The sequence below is a fragment of the Hyperoodon ampullatus genome (genome assembly GCF_949752795.1).
Source record: "Hyperoodon ampullatus genome assembly, chromosome: 12".
Lineage (NCBI taxonomy): Eukaryota > Metazoa > Chordata > Mammalia > Artiodactyla > Ziphiidae > Hyperoodon > Hyperoodon ampullatus.
In genome coordinates, this window is record NC_136925.1 from 32347343 (window position 1) to 32372137 (window position 24795).

The 24795-nt window shown below is 35.3% G+C and overlaps 1 protein-coding gene across 1 annotated transcript in view; it reads right to left on the minus strand.

Annotated features, from left to right (window-relative positions):
• ASCC3 (activating signal cointegrator 1 complex subunit 3) overlaps positions 1-24795 on the minus strand; it is a gene marked incomplete at both ends in the record, with an annotated part of 318402 nt that overhangs the window by 17664 nt on the left and 275943 nt on the right. The window contains one exon of the mRNA XM_079716820.1: positions 11251-11475. Within this exon, the coding sequence (XP_079572946.1) occupies positions 11251-11475 (225 nt within the window). The remainder of the gene's footprint in view (positions 1-11250; positions 11476-24795) is intronic.

Here is a 24795-nt window from a genome sequence, read left to right on the forward strand (position 1 = left end):
AAGTGAATTCTGGGTTTAAATAATCCAAGTTACTGTGACTGAATTAAGTCAAGTTCGCTGCAAGGAAATAGCAACACTGACTTAGGTCACTAAAAGAAAAACTATCATTTTCAATGTGCATCAAGAGGCATGTTAACAGATGCATAATGAGATGTAGCTTTAAGATCCATTGTTAAAAACTTTCTAAACTTCAGTTTGCAAAGTCTGTGAATTTAGTCTTCAGTGTCTTCCAGCTGTGGCTGTAGGGTGAACATATGGAGCGGACAGAGATGATCCAGCCTCTCTGCTCCCTCTCAGCATTCTGATGACCTGCATTCTCTCTTCTTCCTCCCTTTAGCCTTTCTCCTCTTCAAGGAAACTTTCTACTTTTCCTCACATCTCCTGATAGTCATTCTAACGTATCTAGTGACAGTGTAGGGATTGCAAAAACCACATGAAAATAAGGTCATGAGGAAGGTTGAAATGGCTAGAAAATGTTGCTACATTTGTTCAAATGAAATGACATAAATATAATACATGGTCAGAGTTGAAGAGAAAGACTTATTTAGTCCAGAATGAGAAAAAAAATTCATTAATTTATAGAAACCAAGTTGTTACTTATGGAACATCATGAAAGTGCAAAATTCTATGGAAAGATCAAAAACAATGAAAGTGTGAGAAACTCACAGCCAAGAGGAGCCTAAGGAGACATGACAACTAAATGTAATGTGGTGTCCTGAATGGAATCCTAGAATAGAAAAAGGACATTAAGTAAACTAAAGAATTCTGAATAAGTATGGACTTTAGTTAATCATAATATATCAATAAAGGTTCATTAATTGTGACAAATGTACCATATTGATGTGAGATGTTAATTACAGAGGAGAACTGAGTGTGGAATATACAGGAAATCTCTGTACTATCTTTGTAACTTTTCTGTAAGTCTAAAACTATTCTAAAATACAGTTTACTTGAAAAAGAAACTATGGAAATTCATCCTAGGCAGCCTGTTAAAACATTAGTTGTTAGACATCTGCTAGAAACTGCACTATTTAGTTCAAGAGCTCCCAGAAGTTTTACAATGATGGGAAAACCTGAAGAAAAGCTTTCTTGACAGAAAGGCACACTCCTTTAAAGGTTCAGGTCAGCTGCAAGTAATGATACAATATTTTGTCAATAATTAAAATGCTATAAGTACATTTACAAGAATCTTTTTCAATAGCAACAGTTGTTCACAGTAACTTTCTCCTGAACTTTTACCCCCAGAAGGTTAGCATTCAGGAAGCTCAGCTGCTGTCTAACAAACTTAATTAATCAAAAAGTCATTTCCGAGCTGTAACTATGAGTAAAAGCGCTTCAAGTGTGCTAGCAAGCCTACAAGTTAATCAAAATGCTAATGCAGTACAAATTAAAGTTGTGATTAACATTTCACAGTAGCTGCTTAAGTGAATTGATCACACAAATGGGTTAAGCATTACTCATTTCCTACAGCCCCAACCGGGAAAAGGGTTGTTATGTGGGTATGAGGAGAAGAGCTGGAGGTAGAAGGATCCTTCAAAATAGCATCATATCATCAATAAACCAGCACCAAATTGTCATTCAAAGGCTTACAGGTGGAGTCATCCAGGGGGAAATAGCCTTCCAAATTATATTATAGTCCTTGAAGGGAGATCACCTGTAAATCCACAAGAGTAATGAAGGTGTTTTACACCTCAAAATCCACACATTTGTGTTAGTTTTGGAAATGCTAAATGCATTAGCTCTGTGTTGCGTCTGTAGTGGGGAATGGCGCTTTGTTTTAGGTGTTTTGGGTGTTCTATTGTGGAATTAAAATGTAATAACTTTGATACAGGATAAAATAAGCACTAGCTGGATGATGATTCTGCACCATAGTGCAGATCTTTGCATCTGGAAGAATAATCACTCAGGATTAAGTTCATTGAAAATTATTTGTTTTGAAATAGACATCCATTAATGAAACCTCACTAGGCTTCTATGGCAAGATATGAGCTCCTGGCAGTCTTGCCAGGAAAGCAGCCTGAATTAGACTTCCCTGTCTTTATGAATTTGATAAGGTCACATGAATGTTTACAACAAACAGACTACATTTGTTAGTAGACAATTCAGATTTGGCAGATAATTTTAAAAACATTGTGAGAATCCACATACAGTAAATCTCCCTTTTCAATCCTCTCTTAAGAAAGAACTAGAAAGGAAAAAGTGAAATATTTATTCATTCCATTCACCCATGATATACTGAGAACTATTATGTGCCAAGAATTATGCCCAAGTCACCTTAACAGTCAGTGACAGTATAAATAGTTATTGATAAGGATCCAGCATATTTTGAATATGAATCAGAATCCTCCAAATGTATGCTCATAGTATTAATATTCCTTGAAACATACCCATAAAAATATAAAAGATATATTTAAAACTTAATAGTGTAATTTTCATCTTAGGATCCTTTAAAGACTTCAGTTTCAGAAATGAACTCTTTGTAGATTACTAATTATGTATAATCCAATTTTGGAAGTCTAAAATTATTTATTTATCATCCTTCCATCTTTTTCTCAAAATGATTTGAAGAAGCTTTCTGAAGCCTATTGTGCTGTACTGTCCACTTAAAGATAAGCTTTTCATTTGATCTAATCATAATAATTATAAGCATCTAAAAAATGTGAAAGGATTCTACTAAGAATATACAGGAGATTTTATCTACCATTGTTACATCAAAACATTTCTTACAAGTATTGGATTAAGGATTTGACCAAGTACTTCTTTTGTTAAGCTCGGCACCACCTGGACTATTTTCACTGCTAACTGTATTTGACTCTATGATTCTAGAACTTGTTCATCTAATTGACACTGACATTCTTCAATACATTTAATTTATAGCCCACTGAGCCTGTGCTTAGTGCATCCATAGGTAAATACTCCTCAAAGGTTATGTTAGCCTTGCTCCATGGCAGTTCTATCTCCTGGTATCATCAAATATTTCTAGCTTTTTAATCCACTAAAAATGGGGATCATTTGTTAATAGAAATATAGACCCAGCTATAGTCAAAGTATCTCTGTTAAAATAACCAGATCAATAAAAAATATTCATATAATTGTATCTTTTGCTTCCATTATCCTACTCTTTTCTATTCTCAGACTCCAATATATGTATACATTCACATCTAAAGTTTATTGATTAAAATACTTAAAAAAATAGTTTGAAGACACAATGTGTTTTCAGAATAGCTGTGGGTTATAGAAAATATATGATACTAGTTATTTGAAATGTAATATACTTTAAGTTTATCAGAAACTGTTAGAGAGATAAAGAGGTCAAATTATTGTTTTGAAGTTTGGACTAAACAACAACCCTACCAATAAACATTTAGGAATTCAGTTTTGCAAATTTAAGAGGGTTTTCTGAATAGAGGAAAGCATACCAGTTCATACATTTCCCCCCTTTCTCTATTTATGCAGCTTATTAAAGTTATTTTTTGACAAGCCCCTTTTGTGACAATTGATAAATCCTATTGGAACATGGTAACATTAATTTGAGTGGTGTATGAGTTACATATTATCTCGTGTGAAAGAGAAGAAAGGCTGGAAACTTAGTTGTTCAAAAAAAACTTGGGCCTTAAAGAAAATGATGTAAAATGACAGCTCCTATATTAAAGTCAGATGCAAGAATTTATGAAACAATGGAAACTTACCCATCAGAACATAGCTCCTTAAAGGTCTTCCTTTCAGGCACCGAATCACCTAAATTATTTTCAAAGCCAGTCTCCTGGTTTACCTTTTGCCTACTTCCATTAGTGCAATGGAACATGAATTCAATCTATACAAACAAGTGCCTTGGTATACAGAATACAGAACTTCACACTCCCTCAATAGTAAAGAGGAGATGTCTGTTATCTTTTGGGGGAATTGGTAGTTCTGTATCTTGGGACAGGAAATCTCTGAGATTGCCTATTGTTACTAGACGTTTGAAGTTTTTCAAAAAGGACCAGGGGGATGGACAAAAGCTGCCTCCAGGGGAGCCCTGCTAGTGGTGGTGGTGGTGGTTTCCCAGTGAAAGAAGCCAAAAACCTAACCTAAGCAGAGAAAGCAAACGGTGAAGAATGAAAGGGGAGCATAAAATGTGTGTATGTGTGTTGTAATAGTAAACCTAAGCACAGTCATTATAGTGTGCATCACTACTTATTATTAGGAGTATCTTATAATTATTATGGCATTCCTTTTTCTTCCTGTGGTTGTATCAGCAATCTGATCTTTCCCCCATTATTTCCAATTATTGTAGTTTTAGGGGAGACTCTGAGGAAGTAAATGGCTAATTCACTGCATTACCTAGCATGATATAAAAACTTCGAGAAGGATCATAAGCAGCTGAAACAAAAAAACATATCAACTGGACACTATAGAGTGATATAATAAAGCAATTACAAATATCAGTCATATTAACAAGTCCCTCTTGGAAACTGGTTAAAGTAATTATAGGCAGACTGTTGAAAGGGAACTAGAGTAATTAAAAGGAGGTGACTTGAGTATACATCGAAAAGAAGGGATTAATTAAAAAATATTATTCATGTTCTAGTGGGAATTCTTGGTCTAAAAAAATGTAGAAATTCCTGTGAAGTTCTCACATTTTAAAATAAATCCGGCTAGGCCATGAGTACAATTTTTAGATCCATCTTTACAGGGCAAAGGGAACCCAGTAAGATAAACTTTTATTATATATCCAACCTATGCTGAAAACTATTTTTCTTTCTGCTATGATCTTGGGAAAGTTACTTATTCTTCATCTGTAAAATAAGGATAATAATTGTACTGATTCCTTGGATTATTAGGGCAAATGAGTCTATGCAATGCGAAGCAAGTAGAACAGAGCCTGGTACAAAGAAAATCCTTAATAAATGTTCACCAGCACCACTGTTAATGATGGCCTGCCTTATGGACCATCATTAAATAGCAATTTTTTGGTGTGGAGTACAGGGATGGTATGCAGTTCTCCAAATATTCTGGTTGAATCTGGTATTTAATATACATTAATTCCAATTTCAATTTGGAAGCATAGGTTTCCAGAGATCTTTCTAATCAATCTACACTGTCATATTTCTGTGTGTGTGTGTGTGTTCTCCTTTCATGAGGTGTATCTTGTAGTCGTTAAGAGGTATTACTGTGCACACAGATGTTTTGATCTATTAAACTTAGGCTGCAGGGTAGATAGCATTAGCTGAAGGGTAAATATGGTCTCTACTATATCTGAAAGCAACTTTCCAGAATTAACCCAGCAAACTGACAGCACAATTACACTTTGAATCACACAGCCCTTTGGTCCTCAGATCACTGAGTCAGCTCCTCGAGCCATGGTTTCCCTTTTTTCCTTAAACATCTGAAAGTGTCCAGTTACTGGGCAGTTTTGCTGTAGATACCACAGAGGAGGTAGTGGGCGTGGCTAAGATATAAACCTGTACTCTTACACTATTTGGCTTGGTATTTAATTATTTTTCACTTAAACGAAGATGATTTTAATGTGAAGACTTAGGGCACTTCTTAGAAAAGATCAGAGCTATCAGAGCAGGATTTAAAGTCCTGCTATCTCCATTTGGTTTCAGCATGGACTGACTCAAAAGATCACCTTTTAACTAAGTTATTTGACTTCTTTGAAAACCAATTTCTTTGTCCCTTGATTAAAAAAACAGTGTGGGGCTAATCGAAACACCAGACACTTTTCATCCGTTCTGACTTTGCCATCGAATTTGAAAAATTTAGGCAAGTCACTTTAATTTTTGCTATTTCTTATTTATCATTTTCCCATAAAAGCTAACATAAAGTTTTCTTGGGTACATCTGGCACACAAAATATGTCACATCATTTACTACATATTACAAATATATTTTAGAGTTAACGTAATCAAGAAGAGGATCTCAAAGACTAATGGCAAGAATAATCAATTCCATAATTGCTCAATTTATAAACTAGTGTATTTTAAGCAGGTTTAATAAATTTGAGATATGTACAGAAATTTTTACTCTTATTATTTATTTATTTATTTGGGCTGCACCGGGTCTTAGTTGCGGCCTGTGGCCTTCTTAGTTGCGACATGCACGTGGGACCTAGTTCCCTGACCAGGGATTGAACCTGGGCCCCCTGCATTGGGAGCACAGAGTCTTACCCACTGGACCACCAGGAAGGTCCCTTTACTCTTATTTTTGTTGGGTGGGATGGAGATGGAAATGCTAGTAACAGTGAAATATTAAGAACCATGACAAAAACACCTTAAACCCAAAAATGACACAAATGACCTTGATACATAATTTCAAATGGGTACAAGAAGAGAAGGCAGGCTATACTGTGCATTCTGACCTCAAGCCAGAGTGAATACTACTACAACAACTATGTTTTTCTTTTGTAAAAGATTCCCCAGGACACGGGTAGTCATACAGAGTTTTCATAATCTAAATGGCAGCTCATGTAAAAGGTACATTTCTATAAATTAAAGGGAGTAAAAAATTTAGAGTTAAATGACCATGAAAAAGCAAGGAAGTAAAAGAATTACTCAGAATGAGGAGACTAAGATAGACCTAGTTCGAGTCCTCAAATCATTGTTTACTTTATAAATATTAACTAATGTCCCACTCTTGTAAGGTGTTATTTTTACTCAGACAGCAGGGGTTCAGTGACTTGCCTAAGGCCTTATACTAAGGCTCTAAGGAGCAGAGCTGAATTTATAGTAAGAGCTGGTGGCACCGAGTCCCATACACAGAACACAAGGTCATGCTGATGTCCCATGAGGGCAGTAGTATAATTTTCAATCAGCCAGCAGGACTGCAGCTTGGAAAACTGCCTGAACCAATGCTTTCTAGGCCAACAGTATCCATGTATCAAATGAGAACAATAGGGTACAATGATGAAAACTGTCACTCAGTCATGGAAAATTTTATTAAGTCATGACTTCCCCCCCAGATTTTCCATTAGCAACCCTAATATTCTTTCCTCTTGCTGACTTGTTACTTTTATCACAATCTTACAAAGAAACTGCAGGAATGAGAGGATTTAGGATATGAAGCTGGTTGCCATCTCTTTACAACTAAGTTTCTTTCCAGGTGGCTTCTGAAAAGCCAAATCCATATTTATAAGCATAACTAATGTTATAATTTACACTAAAGGAAAACTGCACACACAATGTCTGACAACAGGGAACTAATTAAGTAAACTATGACCTTCTTATGAAGAAATATAGTGCATCCATTAGAAAATATGCTTGAGAAGAATATTTAATGTTGTAAATTATTAAGTTAAAAAAGGTTAGAAAATAACATGATAAAAATGTGCAAAGGAAGAAAGTGAGAGCAAGTGTGTTTTTGTGTAAATGCAAAAAGAAAAAGAAACTCTGAGCCTCCAAAGACAAAAAAGAACTATACACAACTACTGTAGTTAGTAAACTTGTTTTTTTGCAGGAGTAAGCATTAGTCATTATAAAACTACATCAGGAGTATGCTAGAATGGAGGAATTAAGTAAACATATTTTGATTAATGAGAGCCAAGTTTCTCACGGGTGGAGAAAAGAGTTGCAATTTAAAAAAGGGGAAGGCTAGAATGAACCCTTGGTGTTAAACTGGAATTGGAGGTATTAGAATGAACTCATGGTTTTATGAATACAAATGTTTTCCACATACCCAAACACACACACACACACACACAGCTAAGTAGATATACAAATAGATATAGATGTCTATGTATACATACTTATATTTCCTAGCTTTGCCCACTGAGGGGGCCAGAGGCAATAATACCCAGGTAGTGATGGAGTCAACAAGCACCCAGATTTTAGTCTCTAAAACCACTCTCTAATAAAAACAAACACTCGTGAGCCTATACTTATAAATAAATAAATAAACAAATAAAGTAAATAAATAAATGGAGGAAAACAGAAATTCTGGGGATGATGGAAATAGAAAATCACAGTAGTAATAATTGTTTCAGGCAAAAGTCACCAATGGATGATGAAAATAATGTAGGAAAATATGATGAGAAACAGGATAACTGCATAATCTCAAAGTATATCACCACAACATATTAGTTACAAAAGGAAAAAAAGTAATTTTACAGTGGAGAAACCTGGCAGACACCACCTCAAGTGTACAAAGTTAACATCCCTGGTAATAACACACAACCATGTCACAAGTCTCCCGATATGATACACCGAGAGGACAAAACATCACTTCTATGGTATTCTTGCCAGTAATATATAATTTCAGTGTAATTATGAGGGGATATCAGGCAAACCCAAACTGAGGGATAGCTCTATAAGATACCTGGCCAATATTCCTCACAAGTGCCAACGTCCTGAAAGTCAAGGAGACTAAAGTGGACATGACAACTAAATGCAATGTGGGATCCTGGACTGGATCCTGGAACAGAGAAAGGCACTAGTGGGATAAAATCCAAATGGACAAAACTGGAATGAGGTCTGTAGATTACTTAACAGGATTGGATCAGTACTGAGACGAGATGTTAACATTAGGGGAAGCTGGGTGAAAGATATATGGAAATTTCATTGTACTATTTTTACAAACTTTTTATGTCTGAAGTTATTTCAAAATGAAAAAATTTAAAAAATTTTTTTGAATTAAAATAAATTCATTAATAAAAAAAGAGCCTCATTGATGGGGGTGAAGATATAATTACTATGAATGACTTTAATTTTAATACATTGTTTTTCCAAATTTCTACAATGAAGTGTATTACTTTTATAATTAAAGTGAAAACTATTTCTCTTTAGATGTTATTTAGAAGGAGTAAAAAATGTCAAGAAATATAAATATCCACGAAACTGTACATAATATTGAAATAGAGGCTAAAGTACCTGATTGAATCCTTTTCCCTTACAATAAATTTAGAAATAGACTTCTTGTGAAACAGCTAATTTCTATTATTATATAGCCTTTGAATCATTATTAACTGAGTGGTGAAAAGGTATGCATGAGTTGATATACATTGTAACTTTTATATATGATATAAATATGTACACCTATTAAGTATACCTGTAAGTATAAAAATTTAATTCCTCCTGCAACATCTCTCCAACCCTTCCTGACCCCTGAGTTCATTAACAGGTCAGTGTTTGAGGGGGAAAAAATAGCTAGAGGAAACACAAATGAGTATCCAGGGCCACAGCTAAAACTTAAGGAACTTTAACCTTCGTTTATAAAGTGTGACTAATGAGTGGCAAACCATCTTCCTAGAGAGATAAACCAAATGTTAGTTACAAAAAAGGTGTAAAAATAATTTACTTGTTTATTATGGCCTTATTTCCCTTCTAATTCCTGATAGTTTGTGCATACTCTATTTTATGAAACAGACCTATTCTTTTAAATAATAAAATTAAGCGTTTTTTTTCTGATCATAAAATTGTTATCAGCTCATTTGAAAACATTCGAACATTTCAGAAAAGCATAAAGAAGAAATTAAAAATCATCCCAAATGCTGCTACACAGAGACGGCTACTTAATCTTTTGGTCAATACTATTCTGGATCTTCTCTCTAGATATATTTTCATATATTTATGTATATATTCTACACAGATACAGAATTAATAAATGGAATTGTAATATTTGGCAGTGTTCTATAACCTGAAAGATGCTTTGGTTATTTCTAAGTCTTTAATTTTGCAAATGCCTATACACAAATCTTCACAGACTCATTTATTCTACCTTTAAAAACATCAGTCTTTTGAAAATCTTAAAAATTGTTTTTTATATATAAATGTCCAAAAAGCCATAATGTAGTAAATCAAAATCTCTTATAAGCTCAATCCTTTAGGTGTGCTTCTCCCACCCTGCTCCTCTCACAGTCATCTCCCAGCAAATGGCAGCTCCAGCTTTCCACTTGCTCTGGAGAAAAGCTTTGGAATCAATCATCTTTGGCTCCTTGCTCTCCCTAAAAACCCTTGTCCAATCCATTAGCAGATTCTCCTTAAAAAAATATACAGGACCCAACCAATGTTCACCAGTCTCACCCATACCAACCTGGTCCAGCCACAATCATTTCTTGCCTAGCCTTACAGCTTTCAAGGTATAAAGTTCATTGATACGGTTTCAGATTCCACATTGCAACTAACTAAGGAATATAACATGTCAAGGTTTTGTATAGTATCAGAGAATATCTACAATTTTCTGAAAAGGCTATAAAAATACTCTTCCTTCTTTAAACTACATATCTCAGTGAGGCTGGATTTCCTTCATATACTTCAATTAAAACACCATATTCTAAGAGACTGCTTGCAAAAGGTGCTAAACGAATTTAGCTGACTTCTATTAAGCTAGACATGAAAGATACTTGCAAAAATGTAAAATGCTATTACAGTTCTCACTAATTGTTTTGGAAAATAGTTATTTTTCATGAAAAATCATTACATAATAATGGGTATATTAGTGTTATTTTTAAATGAAGTAATAAATATTTGAGAACGTTTCCATTTTCATTAATACAGTAAATAATCATAGATATAGCCACCATAACCATTAGTGAACCACTGCTCTACAGCTTCTCTCTCATTCAGAATAAAATCCAAAAGCCTTAGCATGGTTTTACAAACTCCCTATGTGACCTGACCCCATTTTATCTATAATCTCCACTCCCACCTCTCTCTGACCTCATTTCTACCCACACCTTTTCATCATTTTTACAATGGCCACCTTGGTTTTTCTTGACTATACCTTGTAAGTTCCTACATGAATCCTGGCACTAGCTCTTCTTAGTGTTTGGAATAACCCTACAGCTCACTCCCTTCTTTTGTTTCTTAAATGTCACCTCATAAGAAAGACAGTCCCAGAATACCACATTAAAAAATAGTACAAAATGGCACCCTCCATCTTTCTCCATATATCCTTTATTATGCTTTATTATTATTTTAAAATAGCAGTGATCACCACTTGACTTATATTTTTAATTGTCTGTCTTCGCCATCTCTAGTGAAAGCCCATTACAGCAGGTTCTCTTCTGTCTTGTTCACTGCTGTATGCTGAGAACCTAGCAAAGTACCTGGCACTTAGTTTACCTTCAGTAAATTTTGATTGAATGGATGACTAAAATTGTTATCTTACTGCATTTATATTTGCTTTTCCTTCAAAAATCCTTAATTTGAGTCACCAGATTTTTTCTCGACAATGCTACAATAAAAATCTTTAAATGCAAGTATATTTTATTCTAAAAAGAAAAAAAACAGAAAGAATGGGAGAAAATGTAGGTAATTAGAAATGACTTTCATACCTGACATACTCTGAGAGCTTGGTCCAACACTGTTTTGGTATCAGTGTCATAATCTGGGCAGGGCAGCATGGTTCGGCTGAGATGTGCCTGCAGTAGGAGATGAGCTTTGGTGTGAGGGCTGTCAAATGAATGAGGATTTGATTCCAAAGGAAGACATTTTGCCAGTTCACTGTTCATGTGATCTTCATTGTGTCTTACTGGCAAATCTGTATATTCTTCTGCATCCTGAAAAAACAAACAAACTCATATATATATAATGTACATATAAATGTACTGTATCAAAAGTATAATATTTAATGTACTTCTTAGCTTTAACTACTGACATTTAAAACATGTTTTAGAAAAACTGTAAGATAACCATATCCCTTAAAATTCTGCTTTGGTCAGTACTACTATTAATATTAAGCAGAAGCCAGTAATGTATAATACATCTGAAATTCATGAATGCTCTTCTTACTTATCCAGTCAACAAAAACAATACAGATCCTAGTAAGCATCAAATGTTATGCTTGACAGTGGACCCAGGCAATGAACCAGAAACTGAGAGTTCATCAGGGAAAAACAAGTCCTGAAAGTGGAAATGAATGTTATGATATGGTAAGCACAGAGTGCTGAAGGGATATTCAGTTTGGGGACTTAGTTATTTCAGAAGGTCAGGGAGAGCGCCTTGGAAAAAGAGATATTTAAGTGAGGATCTACAGAATGAGTGGAAGAAATAAGATAGGGCTGGGAGAAAGGGGCATGAGGATAGGGTTGGTGAGATAAGAAAAGGGTGAAGACCAGGATCATTAACTTAAGACTTACTGTAATAAATTAGATTAAAATAAAATTGTTCAAAATTGGGGGTTTCTGGTTCCACATGCAAGGAGCTTAGAAGCCACCACTCCATCCTAACAAGTAAAAAGCTGAACAGGTTGAAAAAACCAACAACTCATCTTGAATCCATGAAAAGGCAGAACACAGGGCAAACTGCTGCCTCCAAGATTGGAAACGCAGGCAAATGCAGGGAATCACGGCTAAGAGGAGCAGAGGCTCACAAGCAGAAGATGCCTTGGGAATCAGTGTCGAGGTAAGAAAACCTGAACTGTAACTGATGAATTGAGGGAGGTTCGGTGCAGACAACTCCGAGAGCTAAAAACTCCAGGAGGACCCAGTCATAGGGCGCCCCCACAATACTGTGAAATTTACCTTTAGGAGCTCAACCAGATTCCCACAGTAAATATTAGAGAAAAATCTCCTTGGGCTCCTAGCAAGGGGAGGGGAAAAGAACCGTCCTGAAATATGTTAGAGCACTCTGTCCTTAACAAGGCCTGCTCTCAGGAGAAACTAGTTAAGTGGAGCCTAACCCTGCTGGGATATACTATGAGAACCTAACTGACCTGGGGAATGGAAGTACCCAACTGTAACCAGCTCAAGCTTTGCGTGTGGGAGAAGGGAAATACCCCACTCCAGCTCACTCTAGCCATCCTGTCCCACCTAAGGGGTGAGGGTAGAAATGGCTGTGAAGTTCACAGCGCAGAGGCACAGACTCACTGAAGACTTGGGACCTAATCATTGGACCAGAGAATATTTCCCCTACACTGCCACGCCCCACCTCACCACATTACTAAAGGCCTATTTATAGCAGTTCTTTTTATCCAGTACATTATGTCCAGCTATCAAGAAAATTACAAGGTATACCAAAAGGCTAAAAACACAATTTGAAGAAATAGAGCTATCATCAGAACTAGACATGGCAGAGATGTTAGTATCAGATCAGGAATTTAAAATTATGATTTATATGCTAACAGCTCTGACAGATAAAATAGACAGCATGTAAGAACAGATGAACAATGGAAGCAGACAGATGGAAATCCTAAAAAAGAATCAAAAGGAAATGGTGAATACAAAAACACTAACAGAAATGAAGAATGCCTTTGGTGAGCTTATTGGTAGACTGGACATGGTTGAGGAAAGAATTTCTGAACTAGAGGATATATCAATGAAATCTCTGAAAACTGAAAAGCAAAGAGAACAAAGACTGAAAAAAACACAAGAGAATATCCAAGGACTGAGGGACAATGACAAAAGATGTAACATATGTATGATGGGAATACCAGAAGGAGTAGAGAGAAAGTAAGAGAAGAAATATTTGAAACAATAATGATTGAGAATTCCCCTCCTCTCCAATTAATGTCAGACACCAAACCACAGATCCAGGAAGCTCAGAGAGCACTGAACAGAATAAACAGAAAAAAAAAAAAAAAGTTACACCTAAGCATATTATCTTCAAACTACTAAAAATCAAAGATAAAGAAGAATCCCTGAAAGAAGCCAGAGGGAAAAAACACCTTACCTGTACAGGAACAAAGGTACGTATTACTTCTGAATTACTCTTCAGAAACCATGCAAGCAAAAGGAGAGTGGCATGAAATGTTTAAAGTGTTGAGGAAAAAACCCCACCAACCTAGAATTCTATATCCTGTGAAATTATCCTTCAAAAGTGAAAGAGAAATACAACTTTCTCAGACAAATAAAAATTGAGTTAATTTGTTGCCAGCAGACCAGTAGACCTGCCTTGCAAGAAATATAAGAAGTTCTTTGGAGAGAAGGAAAATAATATAGGTCAGAAATTTGGATCTATATAAAGAAAGGAAGAACCCTGAAGAAAGAATAAGTGAAGGTAAAATAAAAACTTTTATTTTTTTTATTGTTAATTGATCTAACAGACAACACTTTGTTCAAAATAATATTTTTGAACAATTACGTATGCTTATGTATATTATATGCTTATGTATATGACTTGTCTTATATATAAGTGATATGAATGACAGCAATGATACAAGAGATGGAAGGAAGGAATTATGATTATTTTATTATTATAAGATTCCATACCCATTAGGTAGTATAGTATTATTTGAAAGTGGAATTTGATTTACTTGTAAATGTACACTGTAAACTCTAGGGCAACCACTAAGAAAAGCAAAAAAAGAAGTATAGCTGATATGCTAAGAAAGGAGAAAATGGAATCATATAAACAGCTCAATTAAGACCACAAAAGACAGAGAAAGTAGAAGACAAAAACAGGAACACAGAACAAGGGCAACAAATAGGAAACAGTAAGAAATATTTGTTGAATATCCACCCTATGAGGGAGACAGACATTATTCTGTCACATAAATAAATGTGAATTTGATATGGTGACAAATTCTCTGAAGAAGAAAAGCAGGAGAGTTTAGCAAAGAAATCTGACCAAGTTAGGAAGGTCATAAAAATTTCCTGAAGGAAAAGGTAGATATGCTATGGTACAGAGGATGAGCAGATGGTAACTAGATGAACAGAGACGTGAAGAGTGTTCTAGGAACAGTATGTAGTATATGCAAAGGCCCTATAATGGGAGGGAAAATGGTAAGTCCAAGAGACTGAAAAATGTTGTCTAAAAATAATTTCAACTGATGTAACATCTGAAAAAATATCCTAAGTGAATATTTGGAACATTCTGTTTAACTGAACTGAATAAATAAACAAATAAAATTTTATAATATTCAATTAAACATATTTAATAGGAATATTAAAATAATCATTACATTTTCTCTCATTCATGAATTGTCTCATCTTTGTTTTGCAATAGTCAGAAATATCACAGCACTTTACACTATTTTGAACACTGTCTTTACCACTTTGTGCTGTTTTATGTAAGAAGTATATGCTGACACATTAGCAGTTAATAATGTTTTGCCCCTATGTGTCATTTTGGTTTTCTTTTCATATGCCATTTATGTTCTTTCCTGCTCTCTCTGAAGCCATCTGCTAAAGAGGGACGAGTTATATATGGCAGTGCTATTATTTTTGATTTCAGGTGAATTTCAGGACTGAAGCATTGTCACCCGACAACTAACACATCTCAACCTAATATCTGGGCTCCATCCAAAACCCCATCAACATCTGTCCATCCTAGCCTTGCCAAATGGCTTAAGAAAATATAACAGCAGATAAGGAAAAAGATGGTTCAGAAATCTAAAACATGACCTTTTATTTAAAGGAAATTAAAATGATATCAGAGAAAACAATTTATATAAATAATTATTCTAAGTGCAGAATAAAATACTGTTATTCAGAGAAGAGCACTGAAGTGAATTGGATGTGTTGGAAAGTTTCCTAAAAGAGATACTGTTTGTTCTAGCCTTAGAACAATTTGTAGAAGAGGAGAGAGGGAGAAAGATTCCTTGCATTCCAGGCACAGAAAATAGTACGAGCAGATCCATAAAAACAGATAAGGAGGGGTCTAAGGTTTAAGCCTCAGGGATGAGAATGATGATGCTATTAATAGAAGAGAGGTTGGGAACACTCAGTGAGCAGGAGCTTTCTGTTAAGCGTGCAAAATAACACTTAAAGAGAGGACCACAATCCAGATAGCTGGGTGGAGGTGGAGGGAGAAGAAATCAGCTTTAAATCTGTTTCACAGTTTAAAATTTATTCATATTTAGATTTCTTTCTACTGTTCATAAAATACAGCTTCTTCTGATCTTTTTCCAGAAGAAAATCGAATAGCTATTTTTTTTTTAATTTTTCTGCGGTACGCGGGGCTCTCACTGTTGTGGCCTCTCCCGTTGTGGAGCACAGGCTCCGGAAGCGCAGGCTCAGCGGCCATGGCTCACGGGCCCAGCCGCTCCGCGGCATGTGGGATCTTCCCGGACTGGGGCACGAACCCGTGTCCCCTGCATCGGCAGGCGGACTCTCAACCACTGCGCCACCAGGGAAGCCCCGAATAGCTATTTTAATACTGTAAACTGTATTGGTCCTCCAGGTTTTAGCTATGTAGGAAATAGATTTAGACTTACAAACTGTATGAAAAATTAAATTAAAATCAAATTATATGGAAAGAATTTGGCTGAAAGCACTAATGAATAGTGTTATCTAACTGATCCACTTCCCTCTGTACAATCCTGTTCAAATCTGATTATATACCTTACACACCCCTCTTCCCCACACTGTGTGTGTGTGTGTGTGTGTGTGTGTGTGAGTGAGAGAGAGAGAGAAAGAGAAAGAGAGAGAGAGAGAGAGAGATTGATTAGATATTGATTGACTGATTGGGAGGCAAGAATATAAACTAGGTATTTCCCAGTCTTAGTTCCCAAATACCTCTGAAAGTGTGAACATCCTTCTGTGATGTATGATTCTAGTATCCAAAGATGCACATTTTTTCATAAAGTATGACTTATGACTTCTAAATGCAAGTCAACTACTTCATGTGGTGCTAAAGAAACAATGATCTGCTCCAACACTAGAGAGAAAACTAGTAGTGTTGAACTCACTGAGAACCAGTGTATTTGAACAAGACTGACTACTCAAAATTACGCTTATTCTACTTTTGGGGTTATTTTCAGGTAAATTTTATCATTAGCGATTTTTATTGTATTTGCTTGCTTTAGAATCTAAACTCCATGTAAGATGTGACTCCACAGTTCTCCAAACCATGCCAATTCTGCTTGAATTACCTCTGATTTATTGCTTTTATCCCCTGCTTCACCAGGATTGTGAATTTGCTCACTGCCAGCAGTATCAGTATCAGATGAGTCTGCTAACAGCTGAGTACATTTTAGGTCAGAAAAAATGCTCTGCAGTAGAGAGATCCTTCTAGGTTGATTAGGGGAGCAATCAGATCTTTAATGTAGATTACCCAAAGACAGCGATCTTAGTGAAAAGCTTAATTTAGTGATGCCTTTTCTTGGTGCATAAAAGCAATCAAAGGGTTCCTTTATTAATTAAGCTAAGGGTTCCTTAATTTCTTGGCAAAATCTGTACACTTTAATAATAATAATGAAAAGCATTTTAATAACCACAATGGACAAGGTCTTGGTGTGCTGAGTCACTTGTTTACCAAATATTTATTCAGCATATACTACTGCTGGGTACACAATGATGCACAAAAACAAACGATCGATCCCCTACTCTCATGAAGCTTTACAGTCAAGTGGGGGAGCCAGACCTCAATCAAAATTGACCATGAATAAACGTGAAATGACAAGTGGACAAGTATAAGGAAGGAGGAGTACAAATAATAACAGTGGGTCAGGGAAGGTATCTTTGGGGAGGTTTCAACTGAGCTGAAAGACAGTAAAACATATTTTTTTTAGGTAAAAAAGGGAAAAGTGATAGGATAAGGTTCAAACTTGAGGTGGAAAAGAGGGACACGGAATCTTATTATAGGAAAACACTCTTTAGAATGCTTACATAGATTTTATTACTTAATATATTCTTTTGAGAAGTAATGTCTTTTTCATTATTAAATTTGACCCAGGCAATGTTTTTGAGATCTTCAAAGAGTTGACATTAGATTTATGTTTATAAAATATCAAATCAATAATAGTTTCTGTAGTTAAAAATTATCCATGATTAAATGAGGTCTCATCAAAAGCTATTACTTCCTTTGAGGATCCCTCCTTTTCTGTTTCCAGTGTTTGAATTAAAGGGGAATCCAAAGAATGTAGTAAGTAATTCATCCCCTTAGAGACGTTATAGATCACGAGGGTGGGATGCACGGTGTGAGGTGGTAGAGAGAACACTGGGTCTGGGAACTGATACAACTGGTTAGTTTGCAGCTCTGCCATTTACAAGCTATGTGATCTTCTGAGACTAGCTGAACTTCCCTAAGTCCCAAATTCCTTGTCTTAAATTGGGATTTGGTGTGAGGATTCAATGTGATAGTGTTTATGAAACACTTGAAAGCTGTAAGACTTGGTATAATGTCAGGCATTATTACTATAATAATCATCCCCACATTTGATCACATACAGAATGTTAACTGAGGCTTAAAATTCAATTGAGTTTTGTTCTACAGTTTTCAATTGTAAACCTTTGTTTACAATTATATAAAAATACTTTCCTTTCTAAAATGACATTTCATTAACTCACTTTTAAAAAATCATGATTCTTAAATATTATTTAAAGAAACAAGATTACTATTACTTTTTACCAATGCTTTACTAGTAGTGGCACATACACTTTACCCAAATAATCATACAATTTTTATGTAACTGTGTTACAGAATATATTCGTTCTTTGAAAGACAATATTCTCAATACAAGAGACAGCCAAATTAAAGATAAAATATTGAGAAATTATATCCTCTTGAACTATAGGTTTGATACTGCAGGCTTTAGTTTCCAATCTCCAAATAGGTTTCTTTTAAATTCATATTAATTAAATGTTCACAAAAGCACATCAGTGTGTGATGAGGAAAGATGCTCTTTTCAGTGTTCTTCAGTGACCTGACTCAAAATAGTATGAAGAGACAGGGAAGAGGAAGAATCATTTATATTAGATACTTGCTCCAACTATTCTGAAGACAAAGTATTATGTATAGTTATAGTACCCTGAAACCCTACAGTGTTTTCTAATTAAAATTTAAGTGCTGTGAACCACAAGAATGAAACAGAAAATACTGATTTTTAGATCAATTAGAATACATAAAAATATTATCAGCATTTTCAATTTAATTTTTCGTGGTTTGATTACGGACTCAGGAAGCAATTTAAAATGAAGACTCACTGAAGACACTGCTATTTAACCCTCAACTACTCTGCCAGACCCTCCTGTGAAAACCATGATCATTTATTCCTGGGATTCCAGTTCACAATTTTTCTAAGCTCTTTAGAATGTGGTGTGTTTGCTTCACTACTTTACTTAGCTCTTACCCCCTTCAAAGTATTTTATTCTGGGTGTTTCAGAATACTTGCAATGGAGATTTTTTACTTAGATTGATGAGGAAAGCAGCAAACCCAGGATCAGCAGAGAGAGCTAGTAAAATAATAAAATCCCTGCTTAAAAACAAACAAGCAAACAAAAACCCTTTCTAGCTACTTCTTCCTCAGTAGGACACTCTATTTACCTCCAAATTACTCCTCTCGTTTTAAACAACTTGTCTAGTTAATTTCCTGTGTGTGATCACTGACTATAAGTGAGGTTCATTTTCTTATCTACATCATGTAGGTAATTAAAGGAAATTGAAAGTGGGCAGTGAAGCTTTTATGCAACTGGGATTGAAGCTGAATGGAGGGCAGCGAGGTCAGTGGAGTCCATTATATTTTTATGTGAGAGGCTGGTTTGTCTACCCTGTCCCTGTTTATTTAGTGTTGGCTGGACAGGCTACTAACTGCAAATCTATGTCTCTGATTTGCTCAGCTGTCCTTGAATAAAGACATTTTCCCTGCAAATGCTGAACGACAGTGATTGACAACCTATGATAAACTCTGCTTGCAACCCCTGCTACTGTCTTCAGATTGCAAAAGAGAAATCAGAATAAAGAAACATCTTTCATAATCACATCAAATGGGCCCTGCTGTTCACTCAATAGTTTTCCTTTTGTTTCCCTTTTCATCACAAACCTCAATCTGTTCTACAAATGCCATAAACTCAGCTACTCCACATAAAGTAAAAAATTAAAAAAAACCCACAAACATATGTATGTATGCTACTACATTTTGCTTATATATTAACACTGATTTTAGTTTACTGAGGATACACACTCTTATGTAATGGTTTGTTCATACCACTGTATCACTAACTTATTTGCTTGTTCTCTGAAGAACAATCTGGCAAATCTACACTGCTGAGGTATGGTATGTCTTTTAGTGATTAGCTGGCACTTGGGTTTAGTTAGGACTCTCGTAGCATTATTCAATATGTAACTCTTACATGTCCTTGTGGCCCTTAAATCCACTGATTGTACAGCTTACTTTTTAGATTTGTTAATAAGAAGCTTATCAAATACTTAAAATCTACTTTGCTTTTTCTCTTTAGTGAGCGTGTGTAAACAAGTGAATTCTGTTTGACTGTGTATGTGTGAGTGTATTTATTCTAGGTGCAGTAACTATATGAGTCTGCTTTACCTAAGCAAATTACTGAGGTAAGAAATAGCCAGAATGGATTCATGTGTGGTTTCATGTAAGCATTACATAACAGTAAACTAGTACTTTTATGTCGCTGGACGCAGCACTGCCTAGGCTGAACTCACTAAGTAGTTGGTAAGAGGGCACTTGAACAGTGGGGATGGTAACCTGATCAAGTGAGGGACTAAAGAAGCTTTATGCTATAACTTAATCTCTGTCATGGGAAAAGCAAAACTTATAAAGTTAATGAGTTCTAGACTTTAAGTAGCACTTGATTAATTTGTAACATTCTGAGGCGTTAAAACAAACCAAAATTATTTTCTCACATTCCAGTGCTGTCTTTTGGCCACTGAAGCTGTAGAAAAAGCATTTCAGTAAATTTCCCTGATAGGAACCCTGTTTAATTTCTGTGCCTCTCTGAAGTATTAAATTAATTGTATATTATATATTTTATAATAATATTTGAAAAATAATCTGGCATTTACCAAGCCAGGTCCAGATATATTAAGGGATTAAAAAAAAAGCCTCCAATTTTTATCTTTATTATTTCAGATTACCTTTTATTCAATCATTAATCTATGAAAAAACTGACATAACTTGTTTTTAAAATCAAATCTATGTATATAATTAGTATGGTTTCTAGCACTTATGATTCTTACTTTTATTCAAATTATCTATTCAAAGTAAATAAATCATATGAATAAAGTATATCTCTAAAATAAAAGACTGCTATAAACTAGACTTACATGGAACTTACAATAACCTCAAAATGCAGTGAAAGGTATACTAGGAATGAACTTAATAAGATTACAAGTTAAAAAAAAAAAGTAAAAAAAGAGCCCTTGGTTATAAAACATTTATTGGAAAATGATAAAACTAAGATCTAGTTAAGCAATAAAATATTTGTCCAATATGCATACAATTTGCTTCACTAAAATGAAATATCAAAATAATTTTATTATATGCAGATGGCAAACATGAAAACACTGACAGATGTAATTGTAATTACTCATAGATCTATGTGTGTTTCCTGTCAGGGCTTATATGAAAATATGTGTCTGATTTGTATCAATGTCTTAAACTTATGGACATATGTTTGGCCTTCAACCAGTTAGGGCAAGCACAGAATCATTTGCCAAAAATAAATATGCACAAGAAATAATACCTTACTCTTTCCAGTGTAAGAATGACCACCTGGTTGACAGCTGGATTTTAAGGGATCTTACAATAGTGAGTACCAGCAGGTCTGTTGTGCTTAAAATAATTTCAGTGGTAAGAATTCCATCAGAAACTTCTATTTCCCAGGATTTATAGCTAAGTCCTTAAAAAATTGTTCTTTGATGAAACTTAAAAAAAATTCCTCAGTTTTCAAGGATATAATAAAAATGCCTTACAGCTTAACAATGTTTAGATATTATCCTCTTAAGGCTATCAGGTTTGAATCCTAAAAGGGAATAACTGAGATTAGCAGCAATATATAATAATTATGTATGGTTAAATGTCACACTTTGCAATCCATCTTTAAAAGCTAAACAATTTTTTTTTTTTTTTTTTTTACCATCTTGCTTCTGTCTTTAAAACTTCATATGTTTATTAGGGTGACTTTCTTTATAATTTGCATTTCTACAGGCTATGAGATAATATCAAATAAAAAACAAGTAAAAAACTAAAAGATAAAAACCAAAGTGGAAACATTAAAACACTTCTAATCTACTTATTATCTACTGAGTATCTTTCTTCCAGGAGTTAAGATATACATATACAAAAAGTAAAATAAATCTAAAAGTGTAATATCAAAATAGGCCAATATACAAGAAATATCACAAGATAATACAGGAGTGATTGATAAATGAATGAAACAGACACTGGTGTCATGAATTTAGAAAAAGTAGCAACCACTGCATCCGAATAAGGGAATATTTTAAGAGGGAGCTGAGCCAAGATGCATGGATGAATGTTAGATACATTGTCCAGGTGGGAATCATAGGCAAAGGTGTGAAGTTGAGCATATATATAGCATGTTTAAAGGTGAGAGAAGGTTCAGGTAAAAAAGGATGGCTGTGGAGAGCCTTGATACCCAGGTTAAGGAAGTAATGCTGTATTAGATGCATAATTTTAGATTTTTGAGGGGAGAAATGATTCAAATGATGTTTTTTTCTTTTTTTAAAAAATAAATTTATTTTATTTTTGGCTGCGTTGAGTCTTCATTGCTGTGCATGGGCTTTCTCTAGTTGCAGCAAGCAGGGCTACTCTTTGTTTTGGTGCGTGGGCTTCTCATTGCGGTGGCTTCTCTTGTTGCAGCGCCTGGGCTCTAGGCGTGCGAGCTTCAGTAGTTGTGGCACGTGGCCTCAGTAGTTGTGGCTCATGGGCTCTAGGGTGCAGGCTCAGTAGCTGTGGTGCACGAGCTTAGTTGCTCCACGGCATGTGGGATCTTCCTGGACCAGGGCTCGAACCCGTGTCCTCTGCATTGGCAGACAGATTCTCAACCACTGCGCCACCAGGGAAGCCCACAAATGATGTTTTAAAACAGGTAAATTGGCAGGGATGAGTTGGGTGGATTAGAGAGAGAGAGAAACTAAAGTAGGAAGATCATTTAGGAGACTGGTTAGCACAGTTATTTAGAAATGGGGTGATGGGAACCCAGACAGGAGCTGAACAGTGAACATTCTTTAAAAAAGGGAGAAACAAAAAAATTATGAAGGAATCGTCTTGGTAACTGGTTTAATATGTGGAATTGGGGAGAAGAAAAGTAGGAGTCATGGATTACTTGAAGGAATTCATCTTGGGGGTATGAAAGAATGCATATACAACTGACAGACAAAACAAGGACAGGAATTCTGGGAATAATGAAGATCAAGACTGAGACATTCTGGTTTGGGTCACAGAGGGACAATGAAATGGGAATGTGCACTGAACAAGCAGAAGTTGGAACTGTAGTTCATAACAGGTCAAGACTGCTGACTATGCTATCAGATTCACCCGTTTAAAGGTAACACTTAAAACTGTAATTGTGGTGTGACCTGAGGAAGTGAGTACATGGGAAAGCAAGAAAAAAAAAATTGAGAGCAACTAGAGTTAGACACAGGAAGAGGAGCCAATGTCAAATCATAAGAAAAAGAACTGGATAAGATGTGAAAGTTCATTTTTAAGGATGAAGAGAGTATCAAGAAGTAACTCATGTCAAATGCTATAAAAAGATCAAAGAGAATGAGCACTACGAAAAGACAATAGCACTGAATAATTACGAGGGCACTGGGGCCTCTGAAAAATTTGAATAATAGCAATTCAGATTATAGTAAGCTATGAATAAATGGATTGAAAAGAAATGGATAGTTGAAATTTCATTTTTTATTTTGCACTGAATGGGAGAAAGAAAATAAGATGGTAATTCGAGGAGGATGTTAAAACCAAATACAGAGGTTTCTTCTTCTCCCCAGACTAAGGGTGATCTATACATGTTTAGAAGTACATTTTGTTAAGTTAAAAAAGTTGTTTTAAAGTTTATAAGAAACAACATCAAGAGATCTACTGAGAAAATTATACAACAAAAAAGTTATGAGGGGGAGAACCAGTGGAGTACTAGAGCCAGCTTGTGAGAATCAACTGCTATCTATTTTAAGAATATACCACATTTTGGGCTTCCCTGGTGGCACAGTGGTTAAGAATCCGCCTGTCAATGCAAGGGACATGGGTTTGAGCCCTGGCCTGGGAAGATCCCACATGCCGCGGAGCAACTAAGCCCGTGCGACACAACTACTGAGCCCATGTGCCACAACTACTGAAACCTGCATGCCTAGAGCCCGTGTTCCACAACGAGAAGCCACGACAATGAGAAGCCTGCGCACTGCAAGGAAGAGTAGCCCCCCACTCACTGCAACTAAAGAAAGCCTGTGTGCAGCAACGAAGACCCAACACAGCCCAAAATAAATAAATTAATTAGTTAAAAAAATGTATAAGAATATATTGCATTTTGTTTATTCATAGTTTGGGTTGTTTCCACTTTTTGGCTACTATGAATAATGCTCCTATGAACATTTGTGTACAAGTTTTTGTTTGAACATGTTTTAATCCTTTTGGGTATCTACCTAGGAGTGAAACTGGTACACCATATGGTAATTCTGCTCAACGTTTTGAGGAACAGTCAAACTCTTTTCCAAAGTGGCTGCACCATTTTACATTCCCACCAGCAATGTATGAGAGTTCCAGTTTCTCCATATCCTCGCCAACATTTGTTATTGTCTGTCCCTTTGATTATAACCATCCTAGTGGGTATGAAGTGGTATCTCACTGTGGTTTTAGTTTGCATTTTTCTAATAATTACTGATATTAAGCATCTTTTTATGTGCTTTTTAGCCATTTGTATATCTTCTTTGGAGAAATGTCTATTCAGATCCTTTTTAATTGAGCCATTTATCTTTTTATTATTGAAATTTAAAAGTTCTTTATATATTCTGGATGCAAGTCTTTTATCAGCTATATGATTTGCAAATACTTTCTTCCATTTGGTGAAAGTGAAATACTTTCTTTCCACTTCCTTGTTGGTAACACTTGCAGCACAGGAACTTTTTTGATGAAGTCCAATTTATCCACTTTTTTTCTTTTGTTACTTGCACTTTTGGTGTTTTATCTAAAAAGCCATTACCTAACCCAAGGTGAGCAAAATTTACACTTATGT